The sequence below is a fragment of the Electrona antarctica genome (assembly GCF_951216825.1).
Source record: "Electrona antarctica genome assembly, chromosome: 17".
In the NCBI taxonomy this organism is placed as follows: domain Eukaryota; kingdom Metazoa; phylum Chordata; class Actinopteri; order Myctophiformes; family Myctophidae; genus Electrona; species Electrona antarctica.
In genome coordinates this window covers 9,606,315-9,634,244 of record NC_136798.1, presented here as the reverse complement: position 1 = coordinate 9,634,244, position 27,930 = coordinate 9,606,315, and the positions used below count along the sequence as shown (strand labels likewise).

Genomic DNA, 27,930 nt, shown 5'->3' with positions numbered 1-27,930 from the left:
TTTTCAAAGTGTGGTTCATACAGTCCACCAAGCAGCAAGTATAAGAAATACATTTCGCTTCCAACTTACACCTTCTATCAATTCTATTTCAAAATGTTATAAGCTGCTCATTTAGGAAGTACAGTGTCTAAACGTGGTGATCTGTGATGTTATATTGATGACTGTTTTACAAAAGGCTTATATGTGCAGTCGATGTTAATAGCACTGTTTTGTGCCTGACTTCCAATAAGCATAATTTATATAGCCTAAAAAAAGAAGATCTGCTCTTTTAGAAAAGCAAATGTAGTCTATTATTTTATGCACCAGCGTTCCACTGGCCTTTAGCCCTTACCCCTTCTCGCTACTTATTAGTAGCTAGAGGGGGGTGTCCTAATGACCTTTGACCTCTGGTTTCATCACACTGATTGGTTGGACAGGATACAGCGGACCGGGCGTTCATTAATCACATTCCACCATTGAGAAAGTGATTGATTATAAATTAGGTCTATGAGAAGCTTTCATTGACCAAACTTCTATCAATGAACAACATTATTGATTATGCCATTAGGTATATGAGAAGCTAGAGCAAGTCAGTTAAGAGATAATAATTTATATAATGTTAAAGATGATATCAACTGAACATAATAATTGATCCTCTTATTGCCAATAGTGTCATTCCAGGAGATTGTGATAATGAAGATAGATTTGTAATGGATTAACTATTTAAATAATAATAATGATAATATACAGTATAAACAACGGCCCATGTTTTAGGGCATGCACAGAGGAGATATTATTGACCTAAACACAAAGCCAAAGTTCCTGTGTTGATTGTCATTGCTCATTATGTATGTGTGTCCATGCCCTTGTCGTGCGTGCGTGCGTGCGTGCGTGCGTGCGTGCGTGCGTGCGTGCGTGCGTGCGTGCAGTTCACTCACTCACTGCTTCTCTGTTGGTACTTTGTTTCCATTACGACTGATGGAATGAATACATTCCAACAACCAGGTCACTGCTACTACTCACTAATACTGCATGTTGGTCTTGTTGGATGAGAAAATTATCTTTGGATTGACGTGGCATGCTTTCATACATGTACAGTACATGAGTGTACTGTTCCATGTGTTGTTTTCGATATTAATGTTTCATCAGAATTATAGAGCACTTATTTTAACAAGAACATCATAACCTAAGCCCCTTTTTAATGGTGGTGTGATTTTGTTTTAGTGGATGTTGTTGAAATAAGTGTCAAACAGCTCTTGACTATATTCATTTAGTAATCATTGCTATAGACTGTTTGTTCGATAATGGGGTCGGATCTCCACATCTCTCAAGCTCTTAAATAAATACATACATTTTGATCCAAACAGGAGAGGGTGCAGTGGCGTGCACAGACATTTAGAGGGGCAGGTGCTCAAGTTAAAAAAGGGCACCTTGTGCAGCGCGTGGAACCGGCCGGTTGCCTTAATCCATTTTGGGCGGGAACCCCTTTTGGTGTTAGCATTATGTTATGCTTTAGCTATTGAAAAATAGCAGATCTACAAGCTCATAGCGCGCCACCGAGTGGCGCGCTACGAGCTTGTAGGTCTGCTATTTAAAAAAAAAAGAAAAAAAAAAAGGGTTTTTTTTTTTTTTTTTTCTCCAAAAGGGCACATTGCCAAAAGGGCAGGGGGTGCTCTAGCACCCCCTAGTGTCTATCTGTGCACGCCACTGAGAGGGTGCCTAACAGAATAAGTGAAATTGGACATGATGAAAGGAACAATGAGACGACAACATTTTAACTGGAACACTAGAAACTGTGACATGTGTTCTCGACTCTCTCCTGGGAGAACCCCTGCTAATGAACAAACACTCTAGCATCAGAATATAGAGCTTTAACTTCTTAAAAAAAAATACTGTTAGTTTTAACCTAAACATTTCCGTACCTTTTAATGCAAACTTGACACTGCTATGGAGACACTCCTTTTGATTGGCAATATGGTCAATGTAAAAATACTGCATTGGAACATATAGATTATTTATGTATATAAAACACTATTGAAATGTGTAGGTGGAATTATGTAGGCATGTGTTTGTTTATTTATTTATTCGTATTTAGGCAAGTCATATAATAAAATATTTTAATAAATAAAATGAAGCCCTGAAAGGTCATGACAGTTTTCAACTAATTTGCTTATTCTCCACCCCCACCCCCCTCTCTCTCCCACCACCCCCACCCTCCTCCTTAAACCCCTCAGCGCCAACAGACTCGGTGCAGACGCTGGGGCTGACCGCCCCCACCCCTCCCCCGCCGCCCCCTCTGCCACCCTGCTCCACTGTGACCTCCGTGGCAGACGCACCCTGCGCACCGGCTACTCCCCCGACCCCCAGCACCCCGACTGGCCACCCCCCACCTCCTCCCGCTCCCCCACTGCCTCCCATGCTGTCCCCCGCTGGTGTCCCAGCCCCCCCTCCTCCTCCCGGACCCCCGCCACCTCCTGGGCCCCCTCCTGGAGTTCCTCCCGCGCCCCCGGCCCCTCCTCTTCCTGCCGGACTCTTCGCTCCGGTGGAGGACCGCCCAGGTGCCGGCCTAGCCGCCGCCCTGGCTGGAGCCAAGCTGCGTAAAGTGCCACGGGTGAGCGATTCGATTGGTTGAATGGTTGATTGATTGATGAGTGAAAGAACATTCTTCCAAATGATGCATGTAGTAGACATGCTGGTACATACAGTTTGAACATAATGAGATAATGTTCATTCAGTGACTTCTGTCTATGCTTACACATTGACACAAACTACTGAATCTACTAAGTACTAACACACCCATTATTATTATTATTATTTTATTAGCTGCAGCCATGCTGTTTACTAGCCTGTTATGTTTTTAACCTGAACTGGAAAACCAACTAAAAAACCAGCCTAGGCTTTCATGGCCCTTAAAGACAAGGGTAAGGCGGCGTATTACAGTTTATGTGACTTCAAACTCCCGGATGCAGAGCATGTCGAGATTTAGAAATTGGGATTAGGATCCACAACCTTATAATTAATATGGTAGCTTTTTAATCAGTGCATAATCTCCTGTCACCTGAAGTCATTGTAATAACGTGTTTGTAATCAATCAATCAGCATCAAGCAACAATCAGTGAAAATGCAAATTTTGGCTGTAATGCTAGAAAGTGCAACGTAGGGGGTGCCGATAGCAAGTGGTTAAGGAGCGTACCACATTGGCTCTGACAATGTGTCCCTGGTTCGATTCCCGAGCCCGGACGAACCCTATCACTCCCTGGCTCTCTTTCACCATGTTTCCTGTCTCTCTAGTTTACACTGTGAAACTATCACTAAAGAGAAGAGAATCCTGAACAAATGAATAAATACAAAATTAATGAGAAGGCCATTTTTGTTGTTTGTTTTCTGTTCTACTTAAACATCAAATATGACTGGGGAACTGTGTGTGTGCATGTGCGTGCACAGGGTGATGATGCTGCAGCAGCTCTGGCGGCAGCCATGACAGGAGGGGCCAAATCTGAGGCCCGGGGCAACGGCCCTCTATCCGCCGGAGGGGGTTTGATGGAGGAGATGAGCGCCCTACTGGCCAGAAGGTACAACTATACCATGTATTAACCCATTTTGACCTGAGATCACATTCTAAAAATGTCTTCTGCATCCTGACAGTTTTCTGAAAAAGCTATGTTTCTATGTCAGTGGTTCTTCGATTTAAAAAAAAATAGCAGACCTACAAGCTCATAGCGCGCCACTCGGTGGCGCGCTATGAGCTTGTAGATCTGCTATTTTTCAATAGCTAAAGCATAACATAATGCTAACACCAAAAGGGGTTCCCGCCCGTTTTTTATGTTTTTTTCGTCATCCAGAGATGTGCAGACAGACTTATTATGTCAACCTGGTTCCAGATATTTGATCACATTCTTAAAACGTGCTTCTTCATGTATTCCAAAAGAATCCTTCTGCTTTCAATGGTACCAGAACATAGATGACTTAGATGTCCGTGGAGACCTTGTCCAAAACCGGTCTTTTTTTTAACCCATTTAGGCCTGACCTCAAAATTTAAAAAAAAATCTAAAAAAGCTTGTAGATCTTCTATTTTTCAATAGCTAAATGTGACCGGGTCTGGCAAATAGGCCCTCATCTCGACCAGAGTAATTTTTCAGTTTTTTACAGATTATTAAAGTACAGAATGTAAGATTTCATATGATGTATCATTCAATGAAATTGGAAAATATTTAAGATATGACCATTTTAAAATGATTGTGCCGTTTTACCCAAAGCTGAGAAAAACCCCTTTGAATGTTCACAACATTCACAAAACAAGCCTACTTTGACTTATAAATGTATACATTTAATTTGCCCAAATCAATAATCTGTTGGAATGAAAACCTTTTTTAACATTCAAACTGTGTTAATATGAAAAAAACGAAAATCAAAAAACTGCTTTTTCATTATAGGCGAGATGGGGGCCATTTTGCTAGACCTGGTCACAAATTATAACATAATGTTTAAAACACCAAAAGGGGTTCCTGCCCAAAATGGCTTAATATATTATAGACGTTTTAAAATAGTGAAACTAGCCGATTTACAAGCTCGCCTGCTATTTTCACTCCTTTTGTGTGACACATGACATACAAGGTTTCTGCCTGACAGCAACAATGATGGAAGTGACAGGTCTCATCTAACACAATGTGACACGGCTGGTGCTGTCAAAACAAGTACATATCATTCCCCTCCTCAGCTTGACTAAATATTTTGCTGTTTTTTTATTTTCTTATTTGGTAACTTTGGTTATTTGGTGAAAATGCAACCAATCTCTTTCTGTCACATTTCGTTAGCGTGTGTGTGTGTACCAACTTACGACTGACCATAATCCATGTATTAACTTTAGATGTTGTAATCCTTTTACTGTTCCCTTACACAGTTTTGCATTATGTGGTTTTGCAGGAGAAGGATTGCTGATAAGGGCTCGTCGCCTGAACCCGAACAGAGATCAGTGAGTATCAAGAGGAAACGGGGCTCTCATACTGTATCTACTGTACATCTGCTTTGTATCTAGTTGTGGAATTCCTTCACTATCCCCTCGCTCGTCAATCACTCAACAGTCCAGCTGTGTGTGCGCGCCGTGCACTAGTCTTTATTTATGATTTCCCTGGTTTGGTTTGCATATTGTACAGTATGTACAGTATTTTATTCCTGCCTAGAACTATATGTTAAATATGTTATATATTTTGTAAACATGTTGACTGAGTTTCCTGCGCTGTGTTAAAAGAAGATAAATGTGATAAAGGTGATTCACAGGATGATTTATCTATAAACAATGACCACCTAGCCATACATTATCCCACTACTTAATACATAAATAATAATAATAAATTTACCCAAGTGACAACAAAACGAAGTATTTCCTTGCTTACGGTAATGAAAGTATTCCAAGTTGGCCCGCAGACCGCAACGAGTCGCCTCAGAAACAAGGAAGTGAGTGTTGATCAAATGGAATCAATGTTCGGGTACTGCGTCGTCTATTTCTCGCTTCAAATGTTTTCAAAAACATTCTTGAGAGCAATGTTTAGCTAAATGGCATTGTGTGTTTGTTTACATGGCATGTTGGGTACACGGTACAGCATAAAATCCAAGCAGCGCAGGCTGCGCAGCAGGTGCTCTGAGCCTTTGATTAGGCAGTGGAGCGGAGGTTATAGAGCAGAGTGGTCTGTTATCAAGAAATAACACACCGCTGAATTCAGCGATTGACCAATCAGAATCAAGCATTCAATCAAGCCGTGTAATAAGAATAAAGATCAACTGCTATAGTCTGGTGCTTGCTTCCAGGCATCGATTTTGCGGTGGTGGAAATGTTGTGCATTGCGTCTGAAGCCTGGCCTGGATGGGGTATCCGGGCATAAAAAGAAATGCACTCAAATACTGTACTTAAGTACCATTTTGATATAAAAAATTAGCCCAAGGCATTCTTGTAGAAAAGCATTTGAAAAAATGCACCTACGTGTTACAGCACAACTGCCTTCATCAGGGTGACTTCATCGGTCACTCTCTATTTTTGCATCAATTCTGTACCAAAGAGCACCTTGTTGAAGATTTCTACTCTGTATTTTTTATATACTTTTACTTTACTACACTTCTACTGCACCACAACACAAACATTGTGCTTTTTTTTACTACACTACAATTATTTGGCAGCTTTACTACTACTATTTTGCTTCTTTAAAGCCACTCTTTTCAGTATTTCGTCTGATTTGTGGTACAATGGTTCAACGTGCCTCTGAACTCGGACCTATAATATGAACCACATCTGTTTCTGTCCAATAGGAGGATGGCGATGTAAACACAACTCCTAAAGTGTCAGCCTGTAGCACACCAGGTGAGTGAGACAGTTTGAATTTTAACACAGAGAGGGAAGGATAACGTACATCAGCACAATTCTCTTTTCAAATCATTTTTTACCACTAGAATTTAGCATTGCTTAAATCACATTTCACATTATGTTTATATGCGTTTGCAAGACATTTCTATATGTTAACCCATTTGACCTGAGATCAGATTCTAAAAATGTCTTCTACATCCTGACAGTTTTCTGAAAAAGCTATGTTTCTATGTCAGTCGTTCTTCGATTTTTCAAAAATAGCAGACCTACATGCTCGAACATAACACCAAAATGGGTTCCCGCCCAAAATGGGTTAAAATGAGTGTATGACTCCTGTTGCTGCTTTATCATTATGCTGACAAATTGAGCAGCTACACTTTTTCTGATACATGTATATTATTTTATGTTCTCTTCAGACATGCCCAGAAAGCCATGGGAAAGGACTAACACGATGAATGGCAGCAAATCCCCTGTTATCGGAAGGTACAGTCGCTCTCTGCTTCTCCTCTGACCAATCAACATAATGACTCTTGAACACAATAGGCTTTCCTTTGTCACCTCAAATTAAGTCACTTTTAATCGTATTATTTTATTATTTGAAATCCATTCTCATATTGTTGCTGTCGGGCAGCAACCTCTTATCTCCGTATTTTAACTTGGTGTGTTTCTTTAAATTAATACCATACTTTGTCATATTACAGTGGCACACAAAAGTTATAAAAATAGCCAATCTTATTATATTATTTGATAAGAATCCTGAAAAGTTACAGTTTTGGACTTATGAGGTTTCCACCCAACAGCAAAGATATTGTGTTCATTGCCTAGCCAGTTTTCCACCACAGTGTGCTGAAGCATTGCCACTGGCTATAGCTTTAGCATGTTGCACTGCTACTTTAGGGGCCGTTCAGTGCTGGCTAACATGATTAAAGCTTAGCTACATGTCTGCTTCTCACAAGGGCTGACCCCTTTTATTCATCATCAGCAAGTTGTCTGGGAATGGCGTACCTTGATATTTTCTTTCTTCACCTGGGGCTTGTCTCAACATGGGTTGTCCATTTCTATAAAATAAGAGTGCATTGTTTTTTAGGGGAGCTGAACTGCAATGTAATGAATGGTCACAAAAGTCTAACTCTTCTTCATAATATTACAAAGTCCAAATGGAAAATCAACATTTTGCACTAGATCAGCGTCAAGATCTTATGGTATCAGGGGTGCCCACACTTTTTTTTTTTACTTGAGAGCTACTTCCAAAATGTCCAGCTAAACAAGATCTACCCACCAAAAAAACATATATTAGACCATTGTGGAAAATAGTTTAAAAGTTGATCTGAGGGAGCTTTGGAATTACGAAAAAGCAAAACGGAAGTGGAATGGGGAAAAAGAGGGGGGGAAATGGCTAAGAAACTTGATGTGGAGTCTACACCAAATGCCTCTGCCGAAAACAGCATGTCTACAAGCTCACAATGTGTACCTACGTGACCCGTTGTGAGCTTGTAGATCTGTCATTTTCCAACGTTCAACCCCAGCATAGGAACACTAACTCCCAAACCTGTCTTTATCAAAAGGCATTAGCCCCAGAACCCCACAGAAGGGAAGCTTAGTTATAATGATCTAGGTCTGGTTGGGATTCGTCACAGCCTATTGTTTAACACAATCCATGCCAGTACACTACAATAGAAACACAGACCAGTGGCCAGCGTTTCTATTGTAAAAAAATAAAAAATAAAATAACCCCCTGGCACAGTGCTTAAAACGTAACCTGTCGTTCCTTGGCTTGGAATGGGTTAAGGCAGAAATGCCAAGTTCGATTTTTTTATTTTTTTATTTATTTTAATCAAAGTATCCAACGTGAATCCAGTATATCTCTGCTGCTCACACAGACGAGAGTCTCCGTGGAGAAATCCCATTGGGGCAGATTCCTGCAACAGGTAGTGAGAAGGGCCCGGACATTTTTGATAAATACCCTACTTATGAGAAACAAACAAACAACCAAACAAACAAAAAACGGCTCCTTTTTGTATCTGAGTTTGCAGTGCTAGAAGTGTCTTGATGGCGTTTGGGGGACTTTTGAATGAAACGTATGCAATGACTCTGTCTTGTCCTCGTGCGTGTTCTTTTCCCTACTGAAAGTCATTTAAGTCTGTGTGGAGTTTGCATGTTTCCCCCGTGTTCATGCACCACTTTTCTCCCACATCAAAAACAACATACATGTTAAAAACAACATGCATGTTATGGACTTAAAGGGCCACTTCACTTCCTTAGATCTTATATTTACTATGAAAACGTGCGTTTCCTGTCCGTTGGTTCGTCAGTCACGCCCCCATATATGGTCATGCCTCGTGACATCACGTGACATCACCTGACATCTCCATATATGGGCATATATGTAGTCGCCAGGGGCCCTTCCCCATATCTGGGAATGTCAATATATGGCCATATCATATCATGCCTCCATATACAGTATGGTCACGCCTCGTAACATCACGACTCCATATAGGTCACGCCTCGTGAGTCGTTGACACCACGTGACATCATGGAGGCCCTTAGATCTCCATAAATGGTTGTCAGTCCATCACTCCTCGTGACATCACACGCTCCATATGTTATTCTGACATTATCAAACCCGATTAAGGCCCGGGCACACCTGTACACTCAAGTCACTGCCCCCGCTGCCACCCTTAGATTTCCAGATATGGAGCTGACCTGTTCTGACATTCCATATGTTGATCTGACCTCATCAAACCCTTTACACACAAGACACGCTCCATATATGGCCAGCCCTCATCAAACCCTGTACACTCAAGACACTGCCCCCGCTGCCATCCTTAGATCTCCAGATATGGAGCTGACCTGTTCTGATATTCCATATGTTGATCTGACCTCATCAAACCCTGTACACTCAAGACATGCTCCATATATGACCAGTACATAATTCATTCCATATGTTGATCTGACCCCCATGCCAAAGCACCAGCGCTCGCCCAGCAGTCTGCCGTCACCCAGGGGGATGCGTGCACGCAACCTTCGCCCTTTAGGGCGTATTACTGGTTTTAATGATGTTTCGGAGACAAGAAACACTTTCCTGGGGGGTTTTATGTATGTAATACGTGATTTTAGATATTTTAGTATTTCAAAGTGCCAGTGATGTCATGGACACTGGTCTCACTTCCTTCCTGGACTACATGTTGTCTCAGTAAGACAGCCCTCTGCCCCTCTCCCTCTCCACAAGGTGGGGGTGAGTGCAGCAAAGCATTATGGTCATTGTAGTAATCCAGCAGTGAGAACAGTGACGACTATGAAATACTTAAATATCTAAAAACACAAATCACCCGCATAAAACCCACCAGAAAAGTGTTTCTTGTCTCCCAAACATCATCAAAATAAGATCTGGTTGCAAAAGGGGTGAAGTGGCCCTTTAAGACATACTCCTCCTGGTACGTTAGAGCTGGTCCTCAGGCACCAGAATGGCTGCCCAAGGCTGTCCATTTTACATGCCTAGAAATGTATGCTCCATTTGGGACAATATACCATAGATATGGATTTTTTTTAACAGGATTTCTATTATAGAATATAGATACACATTTTTCTTTCTCTACAGCCCCTCCCAAGGCATTCTAGTCAAGTCTAGTGTTTGAAAACAGGGAATTCCTTCCATTTGCGTCACATTGGCTGACCCAGCCGCAGCACACACACACACACACACACACACATACACACACACACACACACATACACACACACACACACACACACACACACACACACACACACACACACACACACACACACACACACACACACACGAGAAGGCCCCGCCCAGTACAGTCCTGGCTCGGTATTATCATTTCCGTGCCAACACAGACCCATCAGGCCCTCACAGATAAGGCCCCTAGTGTGTGTGTGTGTGTGTGTGTGTGTGTGTGTGTGTGTGTGTGTGTGTGTGTGTGTGTGTGTGTGTGTGTGTGTGTGTGTGTGTGTGTGTGTGTGTGTGTGTGTGCGTGTGTGCGTGTGCGTGTGCGTGTGTGTGCGTGTGCGCGCGCGTGCGTGCGTGCGCACTAGTGAGAGAAAGGAAAAAGTGGGAACAGATGGCCGTACTTGATTTTCTCATTAAAAGAGGCTTTAATATCTGGTCAAGTCACAATCAAGACTACAGACCATATGAACTCACTGTGCTGAATTAGCCTTAACTTTGTAGTCTTTTTCAAACAAGGGACGATGCCATTAACTTGTGTCTAGAGAGTGTCACTTTGTTTGGGGACTTCATTTTCATATCAGATGGATATTCGTTGTCATGTAGGATCACGTTTTGTGCCGTTTGGATAAAGGAGAGAAATATAGATTTAGTGCACTGGAAGAATAATTGTCAGCAGGATTTGGGACCCCTGACTCTGTCTTTATGCTGTTGATTTGCTCCTTGGCAACCTACAGTACATCAGCTCATACTGTAGCTGCCAACTGTGCACGTGCTTGTGTATGCATGTGGTTGCATTTAGTGTGCACATTTGATTCCCACAGTCGTGTGCGCATGCTCTCTAACCAGAATCTGTTTTATGAACTGCAAATGTGGCAGTCTTGTTGTGTGTACACTATTTTTGTTGCATTAGTTCAACTTCAGAACAGATCTTGAATCAATCATTGAATTCAGCATTTTGCATCCATAACATGACAACATGGTCTTTTTGACCACTCATGATTGATTGTTAGGTTGATCATCTACTGCAGAGAATGCTGATGATATTGCTTTTTAATTGAATGATGTGCTGACAAAATAAGGAAGCTGACACATTATAGCTGCATTAACACATCAATATCTTACTCACCAGGAGTTTTTGCACACTTTGTCCAAACGTGCCAACATTTTCAATGTTTTTGCATTGCTACTGTATTACTTATGACTTACTTATGGACCTTGCTAATGAAAATGCATTCATGTGATAAATAAAGTCAAGATAATGTCCACTATAATTGCTCACTATTCCTATAGTTATACTCTTTCTCTCTCAGCAGAGTTCATCTGTTTTGTGTGTCTCTCCTTCAGACCTAAATCCTCTTCCACACCCACCGGATCCCTAAGTGCCAACGGTGTGCCAACAGAAGCAGTTGACTACGACAGATTGAAACAGGTGAGTGTACCCGATGTGTCTCTGTCAAACTACTTGTGTTTCTATCACAGGGACTGCCATATGCAGTAACTTTTATTTAAATCTTATATGCAACAAGCTACACGCTCACAATACGAGGTGTTGTGGGATTGTAGATGTGCTATTTTAGGTTAGTGAATAAAATGTATGTAAATACAATATAACTAGCACTGTGAAAATTATCGGGTAGGACTGGTTGGCAATGTCAATAGAGTGTTGGCAATGAAGCAGACAGCACACTAGATTGGACACTTAGATGTGCCGGCATCTTTATTATAGTTTGGACAATTACCTCTCTACATGTTGCCGGCGGTGGCTCAGGGGTAAGGTTGCCAGTTCGAACCCGGGCTCCCCCAGAGTCAGTGTCGAAGTGTCCTTGAGCAAGACACTGAACCCCAAATTGCTCCTGATGTGCTGGTTGGTGCCTTGCATGGTTTCCACCGCCATCGGTGTATGAATGTGTGTGTGAATGGGTGAATGTAATGCACAATCTATGTAAAGCGCCTTGGATAAAGGCGCTATATAAATGCACCATTTACCATTTATTTACCAATTGCCGCAATCAGAAACCCGCTTGAAATGCTTTGTTTTTATTATGTCATCATTAAAGCACTCAAAGGAAAGCCGCACTGCTTTCAGTGAGCATGCGTACAGCTCAAGGATATTGAGGGACACATTAATTTCAAGTTACCGGAGCGAGGGTGTGTTACCGGAGCGAGGGTGTGTTACCGGAGCGAGGGTGTGTTACCGGAGCGAGGGTGTGCCCAATGGCTGTCCTGCTCTGAAGCAGCTCCTCCCTCTGAGGGGCATGAATGAGACTGCTAGATAAGTAGAGAGACTCTCAGAGCCCTCCTATCTGACAATGCAACAGTTTAGCACTGTAGTTGGAGAGGGGTATTTCAAAACGAGAGGAAATAGCCGATCTACAGACTCACATTTTTAACTGCTAATTTTTCTGTTTTTGAACTCCCTAGACATTTATTTATTTATTTCTGAACATTTCTGAAAATCTATTGAAAAATAGAAATAAGTGTATCTATTAATAAATATAAAATAAAAAAAATAGGAGAAAGGATGTTTACTCGCAACCCGTAAAAACGGGTCTGTGTTCCAAAATGGGTTCATTTGTGACCCTGTTTGGGAAACACTGTTATACACATCCCATCTGTTTGTCTGTCTTTCTCTGTCCACCACTCTTAAAGGTCATAGGCAGGCTTACCTTTAGCACAGGGATTAGCCAAGTCAATGAAGGTTCAACAGACCTGAGCCAAGAAAACCCTGTTACGTATCAGCAAGTGCTAATATTTGAGAGTGGAAAATAGAGCTCTTCTGGTTCGTCTAATCCGAGTTACCCTATTATAGCAGCCTAGGTGAAACTAATTTAAATAAAAAAATGATATGAATAATGTCTTGTCTTTCAGGACATTTTGGATGAAATGAGGAAGGAACTCTCAAAGCTAAAAGAAGAGCTCATTGATGGTAACTACTGATCTGCACTTCACACACGCACGCGCACGCGCACGCACACACACACACACACACACACACACACACACACACACACACACACACACACACACACACGAACATGCACACGCACACGCACACACGCACGTGCAATTGAGTCATATGAGTCACTCTTCCTGGTGTCACAGACAGGAAATCCCTTTGATGGTTATATCAACCTCTCCCAGAAGCAGTAGTAAAATCCCTTTCAGAAATTGTTCTTTAAACTGAATAGTGAATATAATATAATGTACTCACCAAACACTCATTAATGTACTCACCAAACACCCATTCAGCTAGAGAGGCCCCCTGGGAAAAAGAAGGTTTGTAACTGGAACACCATACATTTTAAACTGACACTTTCGATATTTTTAATTAACAAAAAACCCCATGAAATTGTACAAAATGATATGCATTGTCTCCATGTCTTTTTGAGTGCACATAGTAACTGTGATGTGTGTCTCGTCCTCTTCTCAGCAATCAGAGAGGAGCTGGGCAAGTCCAGCACAGCATAGATGGATGGATCCAACTTCCCCTACAACCATACAGCCCAACCCGGGAGTCAACTTTACACTTGACGATACAAAGCAAAAACAAAACAAACAACCAGGGGGTGGAGATGACGAGGATGACGACAGCGATCAATATTAATACTGAGACAGGACGTCATTTTGAGCGGAGCAGCATTGGTGGAGAGGGAAAGGGTGAGAATGGGAAGCTTGCAGCTCGTAGAGCTGTGCTTCACGGAATCCATTTTGTGACGTTTTCCAGTTTCTGCTGCACCCCTACACCGAGGGCATCGCGTTCCTGGAGGACATTGCACGGTCTGAAAGAGAAGCGAATGTCTTTTATGCAAAGGTGGTTTCTTTCTCTTTGAGCTATAATAACAAGCATACAAACACACATAAACAAATAACAATATTGAACTCTTATGACGATACTGTATTAATCCTTGACACGCAAGAGAACCGAGAAACTTTGTGCGAGGAATCTGAACTCTGAGCACGCACTTGTGATTTCCTACCAGAGGGGTTGTTTTATGAGTGGCATTTTGGAGACAGGAAAATAACTCTTTCCCCCCCCCCATAATGACATAGGGGTAGCCTGTGTGTGTGTGTGTGCGTGTGTGCATGTGTGCGTGCAGGTGTGTGTGTGCGCGTGCGTGCAGGTGTGTGTGCGTGCTTGCATGTGAGTGTATGGGTATATAGAGGCTTGACAGCCTCTGCTGGTTAGGTCCACCACTGCAGGACACTGTAAAGAGTCTTCCTAAAAAAAACTATTTTAACCTGAATATGTAAAAAAAGAGAGAAAAAGAAAACGCTATTTAGAAAAACATCTATCAATCATTCATGTCTGTTTCAGTGTAGAACTGTGGCCATATCAAGTAGCTCAATAATACATTCTTTAAAACATGATGATCCCTTGTCTCTCCGTCTTTGAAATCATAGTTGTAACAATTTCTTTCCCTCTTTCCCCTTAGGAAATGAGCAATTGTTAGTTCGACCTCTCCTTTCTAATTTTATAATGGTGAGAGGCAGGCTGATGAAATGCAGACAAGGATACCTGCCATGAAGAAGGCGGTCATTTTGTAGCTCTACCTAACCTCCTCTGTTCACAAAAAAGTGCTCAATTGCAAACCGCTGTCATGTTATTTGACAGATATGTAGGCTTTTTGACTTTTATTACTGTATTGCGTTGATTTGAAACAATGTTTTTCTACCCCTTATCTCAGTCATGTCAGTCATATCTTGATATGTTTCTTGCATGTTAGGTTGGTTTCTGTATGATGAGGATTGCAAAGGCTGCCACGACATTTAACCAACTGTCACAAGGTTTATTACAAGCAATAAGTGTAGCATCTATTTTGAGCATCCATCCCCCGGCCCATCCAAAGTTATCATTGTCTTTATTCTTTTGAGCCTTATGAGGGCCCTTCTTACTGTATGAAGAGCTACATTTTCACCTTCTCAGCTTCGCCGTAAATTTTCCATGAAACAAAAAAGCTGAACACCAAACGGTCCCTTTCCTTTTTTTCCTCACAACCACGCTACAAGATATAACTGCATTGTTTACACCACTTCCAATCCACGGTACTCTATTTTGTTTTGTTTTCTATGGAATTAAAGATACTGTATCTTTATCCACATTGCAGATTAAATGTATTTGAATTTGTTTTCTTTAGTTCTTTATTTTATTTTATTGCATTTAATTTGTAAAGCTGTTGAAAGGGATCACAAGGGATAACCCAAGTGAGGGGTGGGGGTTCATGTGGAAGTGACTGTGCCATTTCTCTTTCACCAGTGCTTATTAATGATGTGCTTTGTTTAATCTTTTATTCTATGCCTTCTTTTCCTGATGCCATTCAACTCCTTAACATGACCTAATCCTATACTTTCACAAGTTTGGGAAATATCACTTTATAGGACAAAAAAGTGCTTTCATGTCCACATTTGGTTTCTTGCTGCGTTTAGTTTTTTGTTTTGTTATTCTTCATTCAAAGCTTGAAGTACAATCAACTTGAGAGGATACGGTTAGAAGGTGAGAGACCGATATTACAGAAACTGTAACTATTGCACCAATGTCAAATGTCAAGACGACGTCTGAAGCATAACACATATGGTCGATGTATGATTTAATAACCTGGTAATGTCCAGTAGGGTTCTTTGGGAGAGACGGCTCCTCGATGGAGTCCAATAACTTTGTATGTGATGGCCACTGTCCTTGGACAAAACACACTAGGCCCTCCCCAAAAATGTGTTGTAACCCTAAGGGTTCCAGGAGGAGGTAATATGATTTCTATTTGTTCTATGATGAAGCATTGTGACTTGATATCCAAGGTGTTTTGTTCTTTTGATGGCTTGTTTGTTACAATGCATTCTAACAAGCATCCCGTCTGCTTAGGAGATAATTACAGTACTTTTCAATCATGTGTATTAGTGCATTTTTGGCCCATCTTACTTTATATCCATTGACTGAATGCCAAAAAAAGGATTAAGCACCCCCGATTCAGGTATTTAAGCACACAGATATAAAACAAAAATGGCCATGTGAGGGTTTTAGAAGAAAGTGAGTGAGGATAGAATTCACCGGGTAGCCTAACAAGAGCTTTGTCAGTTTGTGGCTTTTTTTTGTAGACACGTTAGCATTAGTTACCATTGGGATAGTAGACAATGTCAGGGATGATCTTTATGTTAGTTCAACACCTTACTGTATCTGTCATGCCTTGATTACAGAGGATCCGATCAGAAGTCACATTTTCATTGGCATTCTACTCGTAGCACTCTCCAGTTATGATTTGTAGAGGTTTCCTATTCATGTCCAAACACCCAACCAGCTGAATTTCTCGTCTTCTTGCTCAGGTTAGGGTCACGTTAATATAAAATAAAATGTTGCTTAAGAATGCTAGTCTGTATAACATCCCTCTCAGTTCAAGTTTGAACAGAAGGATGTGAGTTGGACCAGTCTACCATGTTCAGGCCCGGTTCACTCAATTCTGTTTAAAAGGTCAGTTCTGAATGATGCCTCGAACTGAAAGGCATGAGCGCCGCTCTATAGTGATACCTGTTTACACAGCATTGATTGCACTTTAAGACAAACAAAACCCATACAGAAATGAGAAATCTTAGGATCCTCAAATAATAGTTGCATAATAGCCTCTGAGGCCAATAGTGTGGCTATCGCACCAAAGGAATCAGCTCGGCAGTATCCTCTTACTAAATATAATCACTCAACTAAGTCGCCTTTCTTTTTCCTTTTCTTTTTGTCCATGTTGTTAAGAGAACGAAGTAAGAATGCTGTCTGTCTCTATTGGCAAATGAAAATGTTTTGATCAAGAGGAGTACATCAGTGTGGTTTCTTCCGTTGTGAATCTACATGGTTTGTGCCTTGTACTGAAGTTGGTTAAAACATGTAAATGAGAATTAAGATTAATAATATCTATTGACTGTCATGATCATTGTCACACATGGTTGTTTTGTTTGTTTATTTTATCTTTTATCTTCATCCCAGTCAAGTTAATTGAAAGGGAGAGTTAAGCCTGATTTATACATTGTCAAAATTAATGACTCAGGCATTAATTGACGTGGCATGGTTCCTTAACAATATCATTGTGGTGTCAAGTAGGCCTACATTTCTGGTTTCAACAGAAGTTTTGGTGTCCGTAGTGTACAATGATGAGTTTGTATTAGTTTATATACAGTACAGCTTGATGTACAATCAGCCCCTACAGTCGCAGGATTTGGCTTCTAAAGAAAGGTGTTCTTCACAAATGATTATATTTATGGAACCTGCCTTGTGTGAAAGTCCAATTGAGCCTGGACACAATGCTTTTGTTTTGGGTTTTTTCCCCTCTTGCCATTTATTTGTTACAGAGACTGTTCCGTGGTTTAGGATTCTTGACGCATTTGGAAATCTGGAAATTAATATGTTATATGTCCTCTGCAGTGGAATCCGCTTAGATGGCTGTCCTATTGCTGATAGAAACTTTTATCTTTGTCAGTACAACCCCAGAAATATAACAATCTTTGGAAGTAAACTGAACAAATCTGTGGATTTATGTGAAGATGTCAGGGATGAATTCATCTGAATAGCCCTATGGTTTTCATCTGTGGGTTTCCAGAGTTCTTACTCCTCTTATCATTTGCATTGTACCATACTGTTCTCATGTTAATTAGACTTTTCTTACTTGCTAACATATTGTTTTGTTTGAGCAAATTAAATAAAAATTGCAATACATTATCAGAAGTGATCTTTCTTTTCTTAACATGTTCAAACCAGTTTTTTTTTCCCGGTCAAGCTCAATATTTATCAACAGTATCTTCTGAATCTCCCTCCTTACTTCTTCCCAGAATTCTTTCACTCTTGGGCATGCCCACAGACAATGGAAAAGTGTACCTTTGTCTTTACCACATCTGATACAAGTATCTGGAATATCTACACTAAATTTATTTAATTTCTCTGGAGTGATATACACCCTCATCAGCCAATTATATTGCAATAGTTTTAACCGTTACCCGTCTTGAGATTGAGCCGCATACAGGCTGTGCTCCACTAGCGGACAGGTCCGTATTGATCACATGACTGTAGAGAGCGTACATAGCGATTTGTGTGATGTATGGATAAAATCTGTACGAGTAATAGAAAGAAATTTGTTTTGCTAAAATCGGCCTCATGGTGGCGCTATAACAGGCCATTGTGGAAAATTTGGGGCAGAGGTTTTGGCATCCAGGGAGTGTGTGCACAGTTTGGCATCGACCGGGCCAATGGTACCAGAGATTAGCTGTACGGACGGATGCACACACACACACACACGGACGGACGGACAGACGGACAGAGTGCAAAACATACTCTCTCCCGAGTCCCCATGCCTTCGGCCTGGTGGAGAGTCTGGAGACAATAAAGAAGCTTGCGAGCTTACTGAGTACTATAGATGAATAACAGTTTAAGTCCACACTAATTATCCATAATATATAAATGATGGATAAGGGGTCAGGACAACTAGGCCTTTTCGTGGAGGGGTCAGAATACATTTTGGACTTAGACTGTTATTCGTCTATAGTACGATTGAATCAATGCATCAATGAAACAAAACTTTAGTGTAGTAAAGTAATATTAACAACTGATCAAAGTTGGCTTCCTCCCCCTAGGGTTTGGCTAATGTTATCTCTGATGTGTTTTTTCTCTAAGATATAGGTTTATGTTCACAAATACTGAAAGTAAGCCATGTGGATTCTGTCTTACTCTTGATGATTCAAGTTTCTCTATTAGGGGAAAAAAAACCTTGAGATGCACCATCTGGTTCCCGAGGGGTTCTCTACTGTAGTTTGCCTTTAGCCTCCACTTGCCTCGTCCCCAGAGTGCCCAGCATTACATCTGTCGTTGCACAAGGTCAGCTTGAGGCTCATTAACTGTGATTCAAGTCTGTGATTCACAGTTAATGAGCTGTGATCAGATCTGTGAATGTGTGTGTGGCTGCTTTCCTCCCTGCATCTCATGTTTATGTTCTATTTAAACTTCACTGAAGTTCAGCTAAGGAGAACAGGAAGAGGCGGGTCCTACTTAAATGGGAGGAGACTTTTTTTTTCTTGTTAAAGACTGCTGTGCATCCTGTATCTACATACAGTCCAACTCCCCACTACTTTCACATTTGCTAGTGACGCAATAGTGACGCAATCTTCCTAAGAGCACTTTCTAAGCATCTTGGATGCCTGATTTTGTAATGACCTTACTGGATGGAGTAACATATTTGTATAAAAGCTGTGGGGTGGGCAGTGGTGCAAAGGAGAACGTAGAAATAAAAGAGGAAACAGAGGAGAGTAGCCTAAGCAGAGAGGTTACGTGTGTGTGTGTGTGTGTGTGTGTGTGTGTGTGTGTGTGTGTGTGTGTGTGTGTGTGTGTGTGTGTGTGTGTGTGTGTGTGTGTGTGTGTGTGTGTGTGTGTGTGTGTGTGTGTGTGTGTGTGTGTGTGTGTGTGTGTGTGCTTTTGCTTTACACAACATACAAAAAACAATTGATGTTTCCTGTTGGCAGGGCATAGAGGCTTTGCTGTGTGCATCTGTAGTTCATTTGAGGTTTTTGGTTCACCTTAATGTTCATAGAGCAGTTGGTTTAATGCAGGAAGTCAGATTGAGGCTTTGAGAAAACACTTCTACTGTAGTTGGATTGGAGGATTAGAATTTTTAAATTTCCGTCCTTTCGTTATATGCTTACAGTAAGAACTTGTGAATGAATAGTTTATTTCGATCTTTTTCAGTGAGACATTACAAGTAAAGCTGGTGTGAAAGATTGTATACTGTGTACACAGCACTCAATTCTCTCCACAAGCAAACTTGGAGCATTTCTTCCAGGGAATATGATTTATTGAATACAGTATTCATTCTGGCATATGAGTATGGAATTTTTGAGAGAGCTGTCATGTGCAATAGCATACTGAATGAAACCCAGATGAAAAACTGAGGCAATTGTGTGGTAAGATTGACACAAATGGTTCTCCTGTGCTTCCATTTTATCTTGTTTCCCCCCCTCTCCAGGGTTAATAACTTCAGTATGTAACTCCATCACTTAAGACTTTAAGCCCTAATTAAAGTGAACATTAGCGAAATACAGTGATTGGAACTAACTAAGTACTAACTCAAGTAGGCCTACTGTACTTTTGAGGTATTATTACTTTCTACTCCACTCTCAAAGTAAAATATTGTACTTTTTTACCCCACTATAATTATTTGAAAACTTTAGTTGCTAGTTACTTTGTAATGTTTTATTATTATTACAAAATCACTTCAGACCTACATACTTTGGCTCCCCCCCCTGTCCTATCCTGTCCTTTATAATAATCATTATATATCAGTACTTAATTTATTTAAAAAAAAATGTTAGTGTCAAGTTAGGATAGGAATTGAAATAGGCATTCCCTTGCTAGACCTAGTAACTGTGAGTTTCTCTGGATACTCAACTAAATCACTCGCAATCGCATATTTAACCTGTAATAAGGTCAACTCATAGTCAGGGTCATACAGTGACAGTGATGGCAAGTTGACACCATACATCCATGGTTGACAGTGTGACACCAAAAACAAAGTAGTGCGAACTCCCTTGAACCAGTTAAAATCCACCGTCCACCAATCAAACAACGGAACGGTTTAAAATGAATGCTGTGCCAGCCAATCAGGTGCCTTCGCGCCATCCCAGTCACTGGTAGATTTACCATTGAGCGAGGACAGAGGGAGGGACTGAGCGCGCTCTACTAAAGTCCGCTTTAAAGATAATAATAACAATAGGATTTATTCGTTTTTATTCCCCTCTTTTTTTTAAGTGGTAACCGGGACATTTTTTATTCACTGGAGTAGCATCCTTTACGGTAAGCACGCCCACGTTTGAGTTTACGTGCGTTATGATTTACATGTCTCATGTCTTTGTTGCGGTACTTGAGCTTGGCTAATGATGCTAACGTTAGCTTTCTAACGGGTTTTAGACATCAATGGTAAGCGGGGAGGGGAGGGGAGGGGAGGGGGGGTCCGACTATATCCTGGGATGGAATATCTACTAAAACTCCGTCTACACTGTCGACTGTGTCTAGACGCGTCTCGATGTCCATATTTACAAACGCACCAGTGAAACATTTCGTTCTCGACAGCTTTGCAACATTTACAACTTGCTTCCGTGAAGTTTGAAGCAGCCCGAGGTTTGACAGGTTGCTGCCGCTATGTGCTTGGCTAGCAGCGTTGCCATGTCCGCTTATTATAAGCGACTTTGAGGCTTGTCTTTCTGTAGTTGTGGGCTGCGTTTGTTTGACCTTATTTGTGTTTGTGTAGTTAGTAGTTGCTTATTTGGGGCTAGCTTCCTAATGTTTTTTATACAGGTGTTTCTCAAACATTTTCAGGTCAAGGACCCCCCCAAAATGAATATGTATTTGTCTGCCGAACCCCCATCTTACAGGCGGCTGCAATTAGAAACTGGCCCCTGTAAATAAGTTAAAAGTCCCCCCCATACCCTCTATTTTTATTCCCTTTTTTCTAACACTGTATTTGATTTTTTTTCCTATTTTGCATTAATGTGTATTTATTTGTATGTCTTTAAATGTCTTGATGAATTGAAAATGGAGGACAACGTTTTTATGCTTTGTCTGGTTTTATCCTCGTAGCAGTTTTGTATTGACCTGCACTTTCTTTGAAATGTACCTTCTACAATCTGTTAATAAGCCCACAATTTTCAATCAGGAAATATTTGATGCCAGGGAAAAATATTCCACGGTTCAATCAATTTTCTTCCAAGATTTGTTGTTGTTGAAAATGTGTCTTTTTTTTAAAGAAAATAGCAGATCTACCTTGTAGATTCAACATTCAATTAAATAGCCAATGTGTTGTGTATATTTACCGTATTATGTTTAAAGGCCGAGCATAGGGTTCGCTTCATTTGGGAAATTGGGACCCCTAAACCAGTGGTTCCCAAACATTTTCATGTCAAGGACCCCCACATTGACACTAATTGGCCAACGGACCACCATTTGAAAAGATATGACGGGGGACCCCACATAAGAGAGGATTTTTACGGCTCTAACAGACATTCTCAACCTGTTTAATTTCAAGGACCCCCAGTTTGACATGCATTAGTATACGGACACCCATTTAATGGCATTTCTATCTCTGAGACCCCAATGTATATTGTAAAATCAAAGTTAATTTAACTCACAGAGGGTACTAATGGAACCAAATTGACCCGTTAGGGTCCATTTGTACACTCTCTGAGTTACAGTCCTATAAGGGTCAATTTGGTTCCTAATCTATCATTCAGCTGGGGACCCCCTGGAACTCTCCTGGGCCCCACTTTGGGACTGCCCTAAACCCATAGACGCGTTGCTTGTTTCTCTCGCAACGCGAACGTGGCAACACGGTTCGCCAGCCAGTGCTTATCGTCAGAGACGTTAGCCCGCCGGTAAGTAGACGGTGGTCATTACTCACTCACAACAAGCTTCTCCTCCAGCTGCTATAACGTTACAGCGGACTATTTTTGTAACGTTCTCCATCTTGCACTTCAATCGTAATAACGCGGACGGGCTGATGGGTAATGCAGTTATATATAGTTGTGTATTCATTCTGTAATGTCATCCATCTGCATGCATGCATTGCACGCCGCCGTGTTTTCACTTCACTAGACGCCGCCGCAGTAATAATGTTTGAACGCATGACGTTTTCCCTCCTCTCCTTGCCCTCTGTCGTTTGAAGTGAACGAGGCAGGCTACATCTTCGTTAAAGGAGCAGTTCCTTTACATTGCGTTTGTATCCCAATACAATGTGCATTTTCATTGAATGGTTGCATTTATTGTTGTCCTTTCGGTGTTTCGCAAGCACTTAATTGCATCATGTCAACGACCACCCGAATTTATAACGTATTTCGTCCGTGGCGTGAACTCCCAAAAAAAAAATATTTAGATTTAGCAAATTCTACAAATGCTGGCGGGTAGATAAGATAACGGAGGAGACGGTGAACCCCGTTATCTGGATAGGCTACTTACGGTACAGTAGTATGTCGACATACGTTCCCTAATCGGGCTTACTAGCCGGGGAAATGATAGTGAAATCGTTTTGCCGGGGCCACAAGTTAGTGGTTCTCAACCTATTGTTCGGGACCCCTAGGGGCCCCCCACGTGATTTTGGAGGGGTGACAGCTAGGGGTCCCCCCAGATAACAGTGAAGTGACAATTTAACTTATTAAAAATAAATGATAAAAGATCATTACTCCATCAAAAGTAATCAAATGCATTGGCCAAATTGACACATTGATTGATTGAAAATGTATTGAAATTTGTATTTACAGTATGTAGACTGGGTAATATTGGGTACATTTCAGACGAAAGCACAAGTCAATACAAAAACTGCTACTAGGACAAAACCATAAAAAGCACTATGACTTGTTTACATGATTACATCAGTGTTCTCCATTTTCAGTTCATCAGAATAATAATATAAGAAACTGGCAAAAAATAGTCAATCTACAAGCTCACAACTCTATTTTCACGCTTTTTGTAGCTTATCGGCTATTATTTTGGGGGGTTCACGGTCATAGAGTTGTAATATATCTAGAGAGCCACAAGGATCCGGAAGTACCTGAATATATTACAATACTTCTGGATTGGCTCCATATATGGGCTGTCAATAAAGCACTGCTTTACGGGACATTGTTGTTCATATTCAGAATATGTACAGTCACGTGGTATTTACATGTGCCAGTCACTCAGTGCAAGAACGACTGCATAAATGTATATTTAGCAGAGGATGTGGGTAGTGCTAGACTGCTAGTAGTATGTTTGACTGTCGTAAAGCAGTATCAAAACAGCTGTTTGAATGAAAACGTTGGTTACATGTAACGTTACTGATCACCTATAATACACAATATTACCTTTCAGCAGCCTAAATGCCACGTGACTGTACATATTCTGAATATGTCTAAGGTTCACTGTTACATGCTAACATAACATTGAAAGCAGTGCTATCATAGCACTCATTGTAACATCTGTTGTTGGAGAATATCAGAATAGTTATCTTATTGTTATAGTTATCTGTTGTCTTGGCAACTTCAGTTGTCAACTGCAGAGGGTATGCACATGCATAAAGTGAGTTTTAATGTCGTTAAATGCAATCACATAGGACTTTTCTGTTTGGATTTATGAGCTGTCAAGGCCAGAGAGTAGTTTTTTGCATAACTCCTGCATAACTTCCAGATATGACGCACCTACCCTGTACAATACATCTGTAACTAAACTTGGATGCAGACCCCCAACCAAATAAGTCAAATTGAGGTTTTGTTTTTCATGTACAAAGGTTCATTGAAATTAGATCTTTCTTCTATACCTAGTATCCATTCCCAAGTTTGAAGTGTTTTCTTCAAAACCATTGTCAAAAATCCATCTCTTCAGTATTGCTTTCCCCAGATAAATGCTCACTCCTTATCTTTGTGTTATACTGTTTTTATTGATTTTACTCTTTAATGTTTTGTTTTTGTTTTTGTTGATTATTTTTGTGTTTTGTTTCCCCCCAGCCCCATGTAAAGCATACTTGAGTACCATTATTATACATTATTGTTATAATATTATCTCTCTTACTTTGGGTTATTGAAGGTAGGCAGACATGCAATTTTTGTCAATGTAGAACATTTGATGTGAAAGTGCGTTTGTTGACTATGGACTGGAGTTACTTCATTCATGTTAACAGCTGAATTCCAGCGTGGCTTCCCCACATGCAGCCGTGGGGGAAAGCCTTTTCTTTCTTTTTAAAGCTCCACCCAACGTCAGCCGTAACCTTTCATCTAAGCTCGGGTCTTACTGTCACACACGTTCTAACTATACATCCCACGTATAGAATTGGACAGGCTAACAGGAGTACTGCAGCGACTTAGTTTGGGTGTGTCACATCGAGTTGGTTTTTCCCTGAGAGAAGTTCTGGAATGCTTGGCTTTGCTTGATTATAGTAGTGACTTGCTGTGCCCAATGGATTAGGGGTTAGCTACACATGTTTCACTCTTGCTTCTATTTGTGTTGTTAATCTTGGTGGGCCATTACAGGAGGGACACTGCAGGAGGGATACACTTCTACAATTTGAAGGGATTATTTGAACTTTTATTGCTGTAAGTGTGGGGGATTTATTTTGTTCTGAATTGTGGCAAGATTCAAGAGGGGCTTGTGTGGAATTCAATTTACCATCTCTTTAAGTTCAGAGTTCTATGACCTGTTGAATCCTACAGCATGGTGGAACTCCTAGTGTATAAATGGAATTGTGAATAACAAACTGTAATGTAGGGACTTTGAGCAAACTGTAAATGCTACCTGTCAGAATTTAGACCACACAGGCTGCTGGCAGATGATTTTCAGCTGTGTGACTGTGTATAAATGCCTGCAGCCTGCCTCTATAGTTATTTATATTTGAAATTTCCATGTTGTAGGTTACTTCCTATTTCGTTGGTATTGTTGAAGCAATAATCTATAATAGGTTAATTACAGATTGACAGTATTGTCTCTAAATGCTAGGCCAAGGCCTATGTGATGGAGGCTGTCCAAAGCAGACAGGACAAGAAGCAGAGTAGCAGAAATAAGTGGATGCAAAATAACGCAGTTGTGTTGTCTTTTTATGAGCCTGGGCTGGGGATTCTTGTAGACAGGACCACTATGCAATGGAAACACCGGTTTTGCTGGCTTCATTCATTCATTCATTACCTTGAAAGCACAGGGATGTGCTTTTTGAAAGCGGCAAGGCACAAGACATTAAACGTAACATTAATCGACCAGTGTGGTCACTGGTTTCACAATTCCAAATCTCGCCAGCTATTCATAGTATTGTGCAGGTGGACTCATTTTCAGATGAGGAAATGTCAAATTTATAGCTATTTTCGAAGGGAGTAGCAGTAGAGATAGCTCAACTTCACCAGCCACAACAACTAAAAACAAAAACAAATTTGAGTCTCCGGTCCTCTGCGTCTGCTGTGCGATGACTTGAATGGCGTAACTCTTTTGAGATAGAAGGCTTTGGGTAAACCTAGTAGGGACAGGCATGTCAGCAGTTCTACAGTAGTACAGTGCTGTTCTAGACACTGAGCTTCCACTGTCACTAGTGTTCCATAGTGCTGACCGCGACTGACCGCTCCATTGTGTCGCAGTGGCACACACTAATCTGAACCGCTTGCTGATGGACGTTGTTCAAACTAAGCGGCATGTTGAGGTGAATTTGAAATAGTTGACAGAAACCTAGACATAGATTAAATGAATGTCTGATATCCAGTACACAGGCCAGTAAAAGTATGGAACATAGATGGTGTGTAATGTAAATTAAATAAACTAATAATGGCCTGATTGATTGCCCGCACCCATCATCATACCGACCTCCACGGGTCGGGTTCCACCCCAATATACAGTATTTAAAGCCTGTTCAAGCAGTGGTCTTCACAAAGTGTGAATAATGTTGACGAATCTCGGAATACAGTATCTTGAGGTGGATGTCATAATAGAGAAGCTTTCACATAAATTTGTAAATTCCACAGTGACAATGAGCCCATTGAGATATTCTGCCAGCAGTTATGCATTATGCACATAATCTCTTCGCCCAAATAGATTGTCCATAGTCCATACAGAGAAGCTGTGATTCATTGTACCCAAATGGTAAATGGTGCATTTATATAGCGCCTTTATCCAAGGCGCTTTACATAGATTGTGCATTACATTCACCCATTCACACACACATTCATACACCGATGGCGGCGGAAACCGTGCAAGGTACCAACCAGCACATCAGGAGCAATTAGGGGTTCAGTGTCTTGCTCAAGGACACTTCGACACTAACTCTGGGGGAGCCCGGGTTCGAACTGGCGACCTTGCGGTTACCATCCAGAGGCTCTACCCCTGAGCCACCGCCGCCCCAGGCTGCTTTAGGGCCGATTCATACTCCTATTTTAGAGCCGAATAAAAGTCGGTTCGGCGCTGTAGAGCCTACAATGTGACGTCATTTGAGGTTCGGGGGGGGGGGGGGCGGGTACCGTCCTAAAGTCGGCTCTTCGGTGCTACTGACATTTTCTGACGAGCCGAAATCATTTCGGCACTACAGCGCCGAAACGGGCGTAAAATAGGAGTATGAATCGGCCCTTACTGTTCTAGAGATTTGAGAAGAGCAAAAAAGGGGAGTTTCGGTCGCTCTGACCTTCATCAGGCATCGATGCCTGATGAAGGTCCGAACGACCAAAACGTATCTGCATTAAATCCTCTTTTACTGTGAAGACGGTGTGCAGGACTCCCTTTTTTTGCTCTTCTGAAGTTCATTGCTCCTTCTACACGCCTGTCCATTTCAGTAGGTGTCCAAAAATACTTTTTCTATGTTGTAAACTGAAATTATTGTGTAGTTAACACATTGACTGCCAAGCAGCAGCATTCCATGTTACCTCACATCAAATCCAATGCTTGACTGCCAAGCAGCAAGGATGCAACCAGAAATTAAATTAAAGTACTCTGTCCGCCTCCACGTTATCATATTTAGACAAATACATTTAAGAAAATATGACCGTCCGACAGCCTTTGGTTACATCCTGGCCACATTGCGGGTCCCGTGGGTTGACAAAATAAGATAAATACATTGGAAAAACACTGGCGGTGGCGGAATAATTAATTAATTAATACCTGGCAATCAATGTGATTGCCACCTTTTGCTCAAGTTATTTGTACGGTATGTATGTGTTATTGACAGGAAGATCCTCTCCCCCCTGTGAATTGGGCTACAATATAGCAGACATTGACAGACTGAGAAACGTGTAGCCTTAATACGTTTTGGAAAATACAGTGGCTTTGGTCTAGTTCAATCAATTTTGTTGTCCTACTGTGCGTTAATTGAATGCCGCATGCCATGGATAACCTAGCAATAATGCATTTGGCCTTAAGGTTCCTTCATCTCCTTCTCTCTCTTTCATCTTTCACTCCCAC

The 27,930-nt window shown here is 41.2% G+C and overlaps 2 protein-coding genes across 8 annotated transcripts in view; both read left to right on the top strand.

The window, feature by feature from the left end:
- enah (ENAH actin regulator) overlaps positions 1-17,718 on the top strand; it is a 161,295-nt gene extending 143,577 nt beyond the window's left edge. For all 4 annotated transcript variants that reach the window (XM_079525390.1, XM_079525392.1, XM_079525391.1 and 1 more), the window contains 8 exons: positions 2,214-2,590; positions 3,424-3,551; positions 4,903-4,951; positions 6,280-6,331; positions 6,751-6,817; positions 11,373-11,457; positions 12,897-12,954; positions 13,459-17,718. In XM_079525390.1, coding sequence (XP_079381516.1) covers positions 2,214-2,590; positions 3,424-3,551; positions 4,903-4,951; positions 6,280-6,331; positions 6,751-6,817; positions 11,373-11,457; positions 12,897-12,954; positions 13,459-13,496 — 854 coding nt within the window. In that variant the 3' untranslated portion in view covers positions 13,497-17,718. The remainder of the gene's footprint in view (positions 1-2,213; positions 2,591-3,423; positions 3,552-4,902; positions 4,952-6,279; positions 6,332-6,750; positions 6,818-11,372; positions 11,458-12,896; positions 12,955-13,458) is intronic.
- A 2,952-nt stretch (positions 17,719-20,670) lies between these two features.
- Positions 20,671-27,930, top strand: part of lbr (lamin B receptor) — a 28,358-nt gene continuing 21,098 nt past the window's right edge. For 2 of the 4 annotated variants that reach the window (XM_079526698.1, XM_079526695.1), the window contains exon 1: positions 20,671-20,835. The gene's annotated coding sequence lies outside the window, so the exon portion shown is untranslated. Of the gene's footprint in view, positions 20,836-22,335; positions 22,410-22,430; positions 22,539-27,930 lie in introns of those variants that run through there. The other 2 variants (XM_079526697.1, XM_079526696.1) reach the window with 2 other exon arrangements.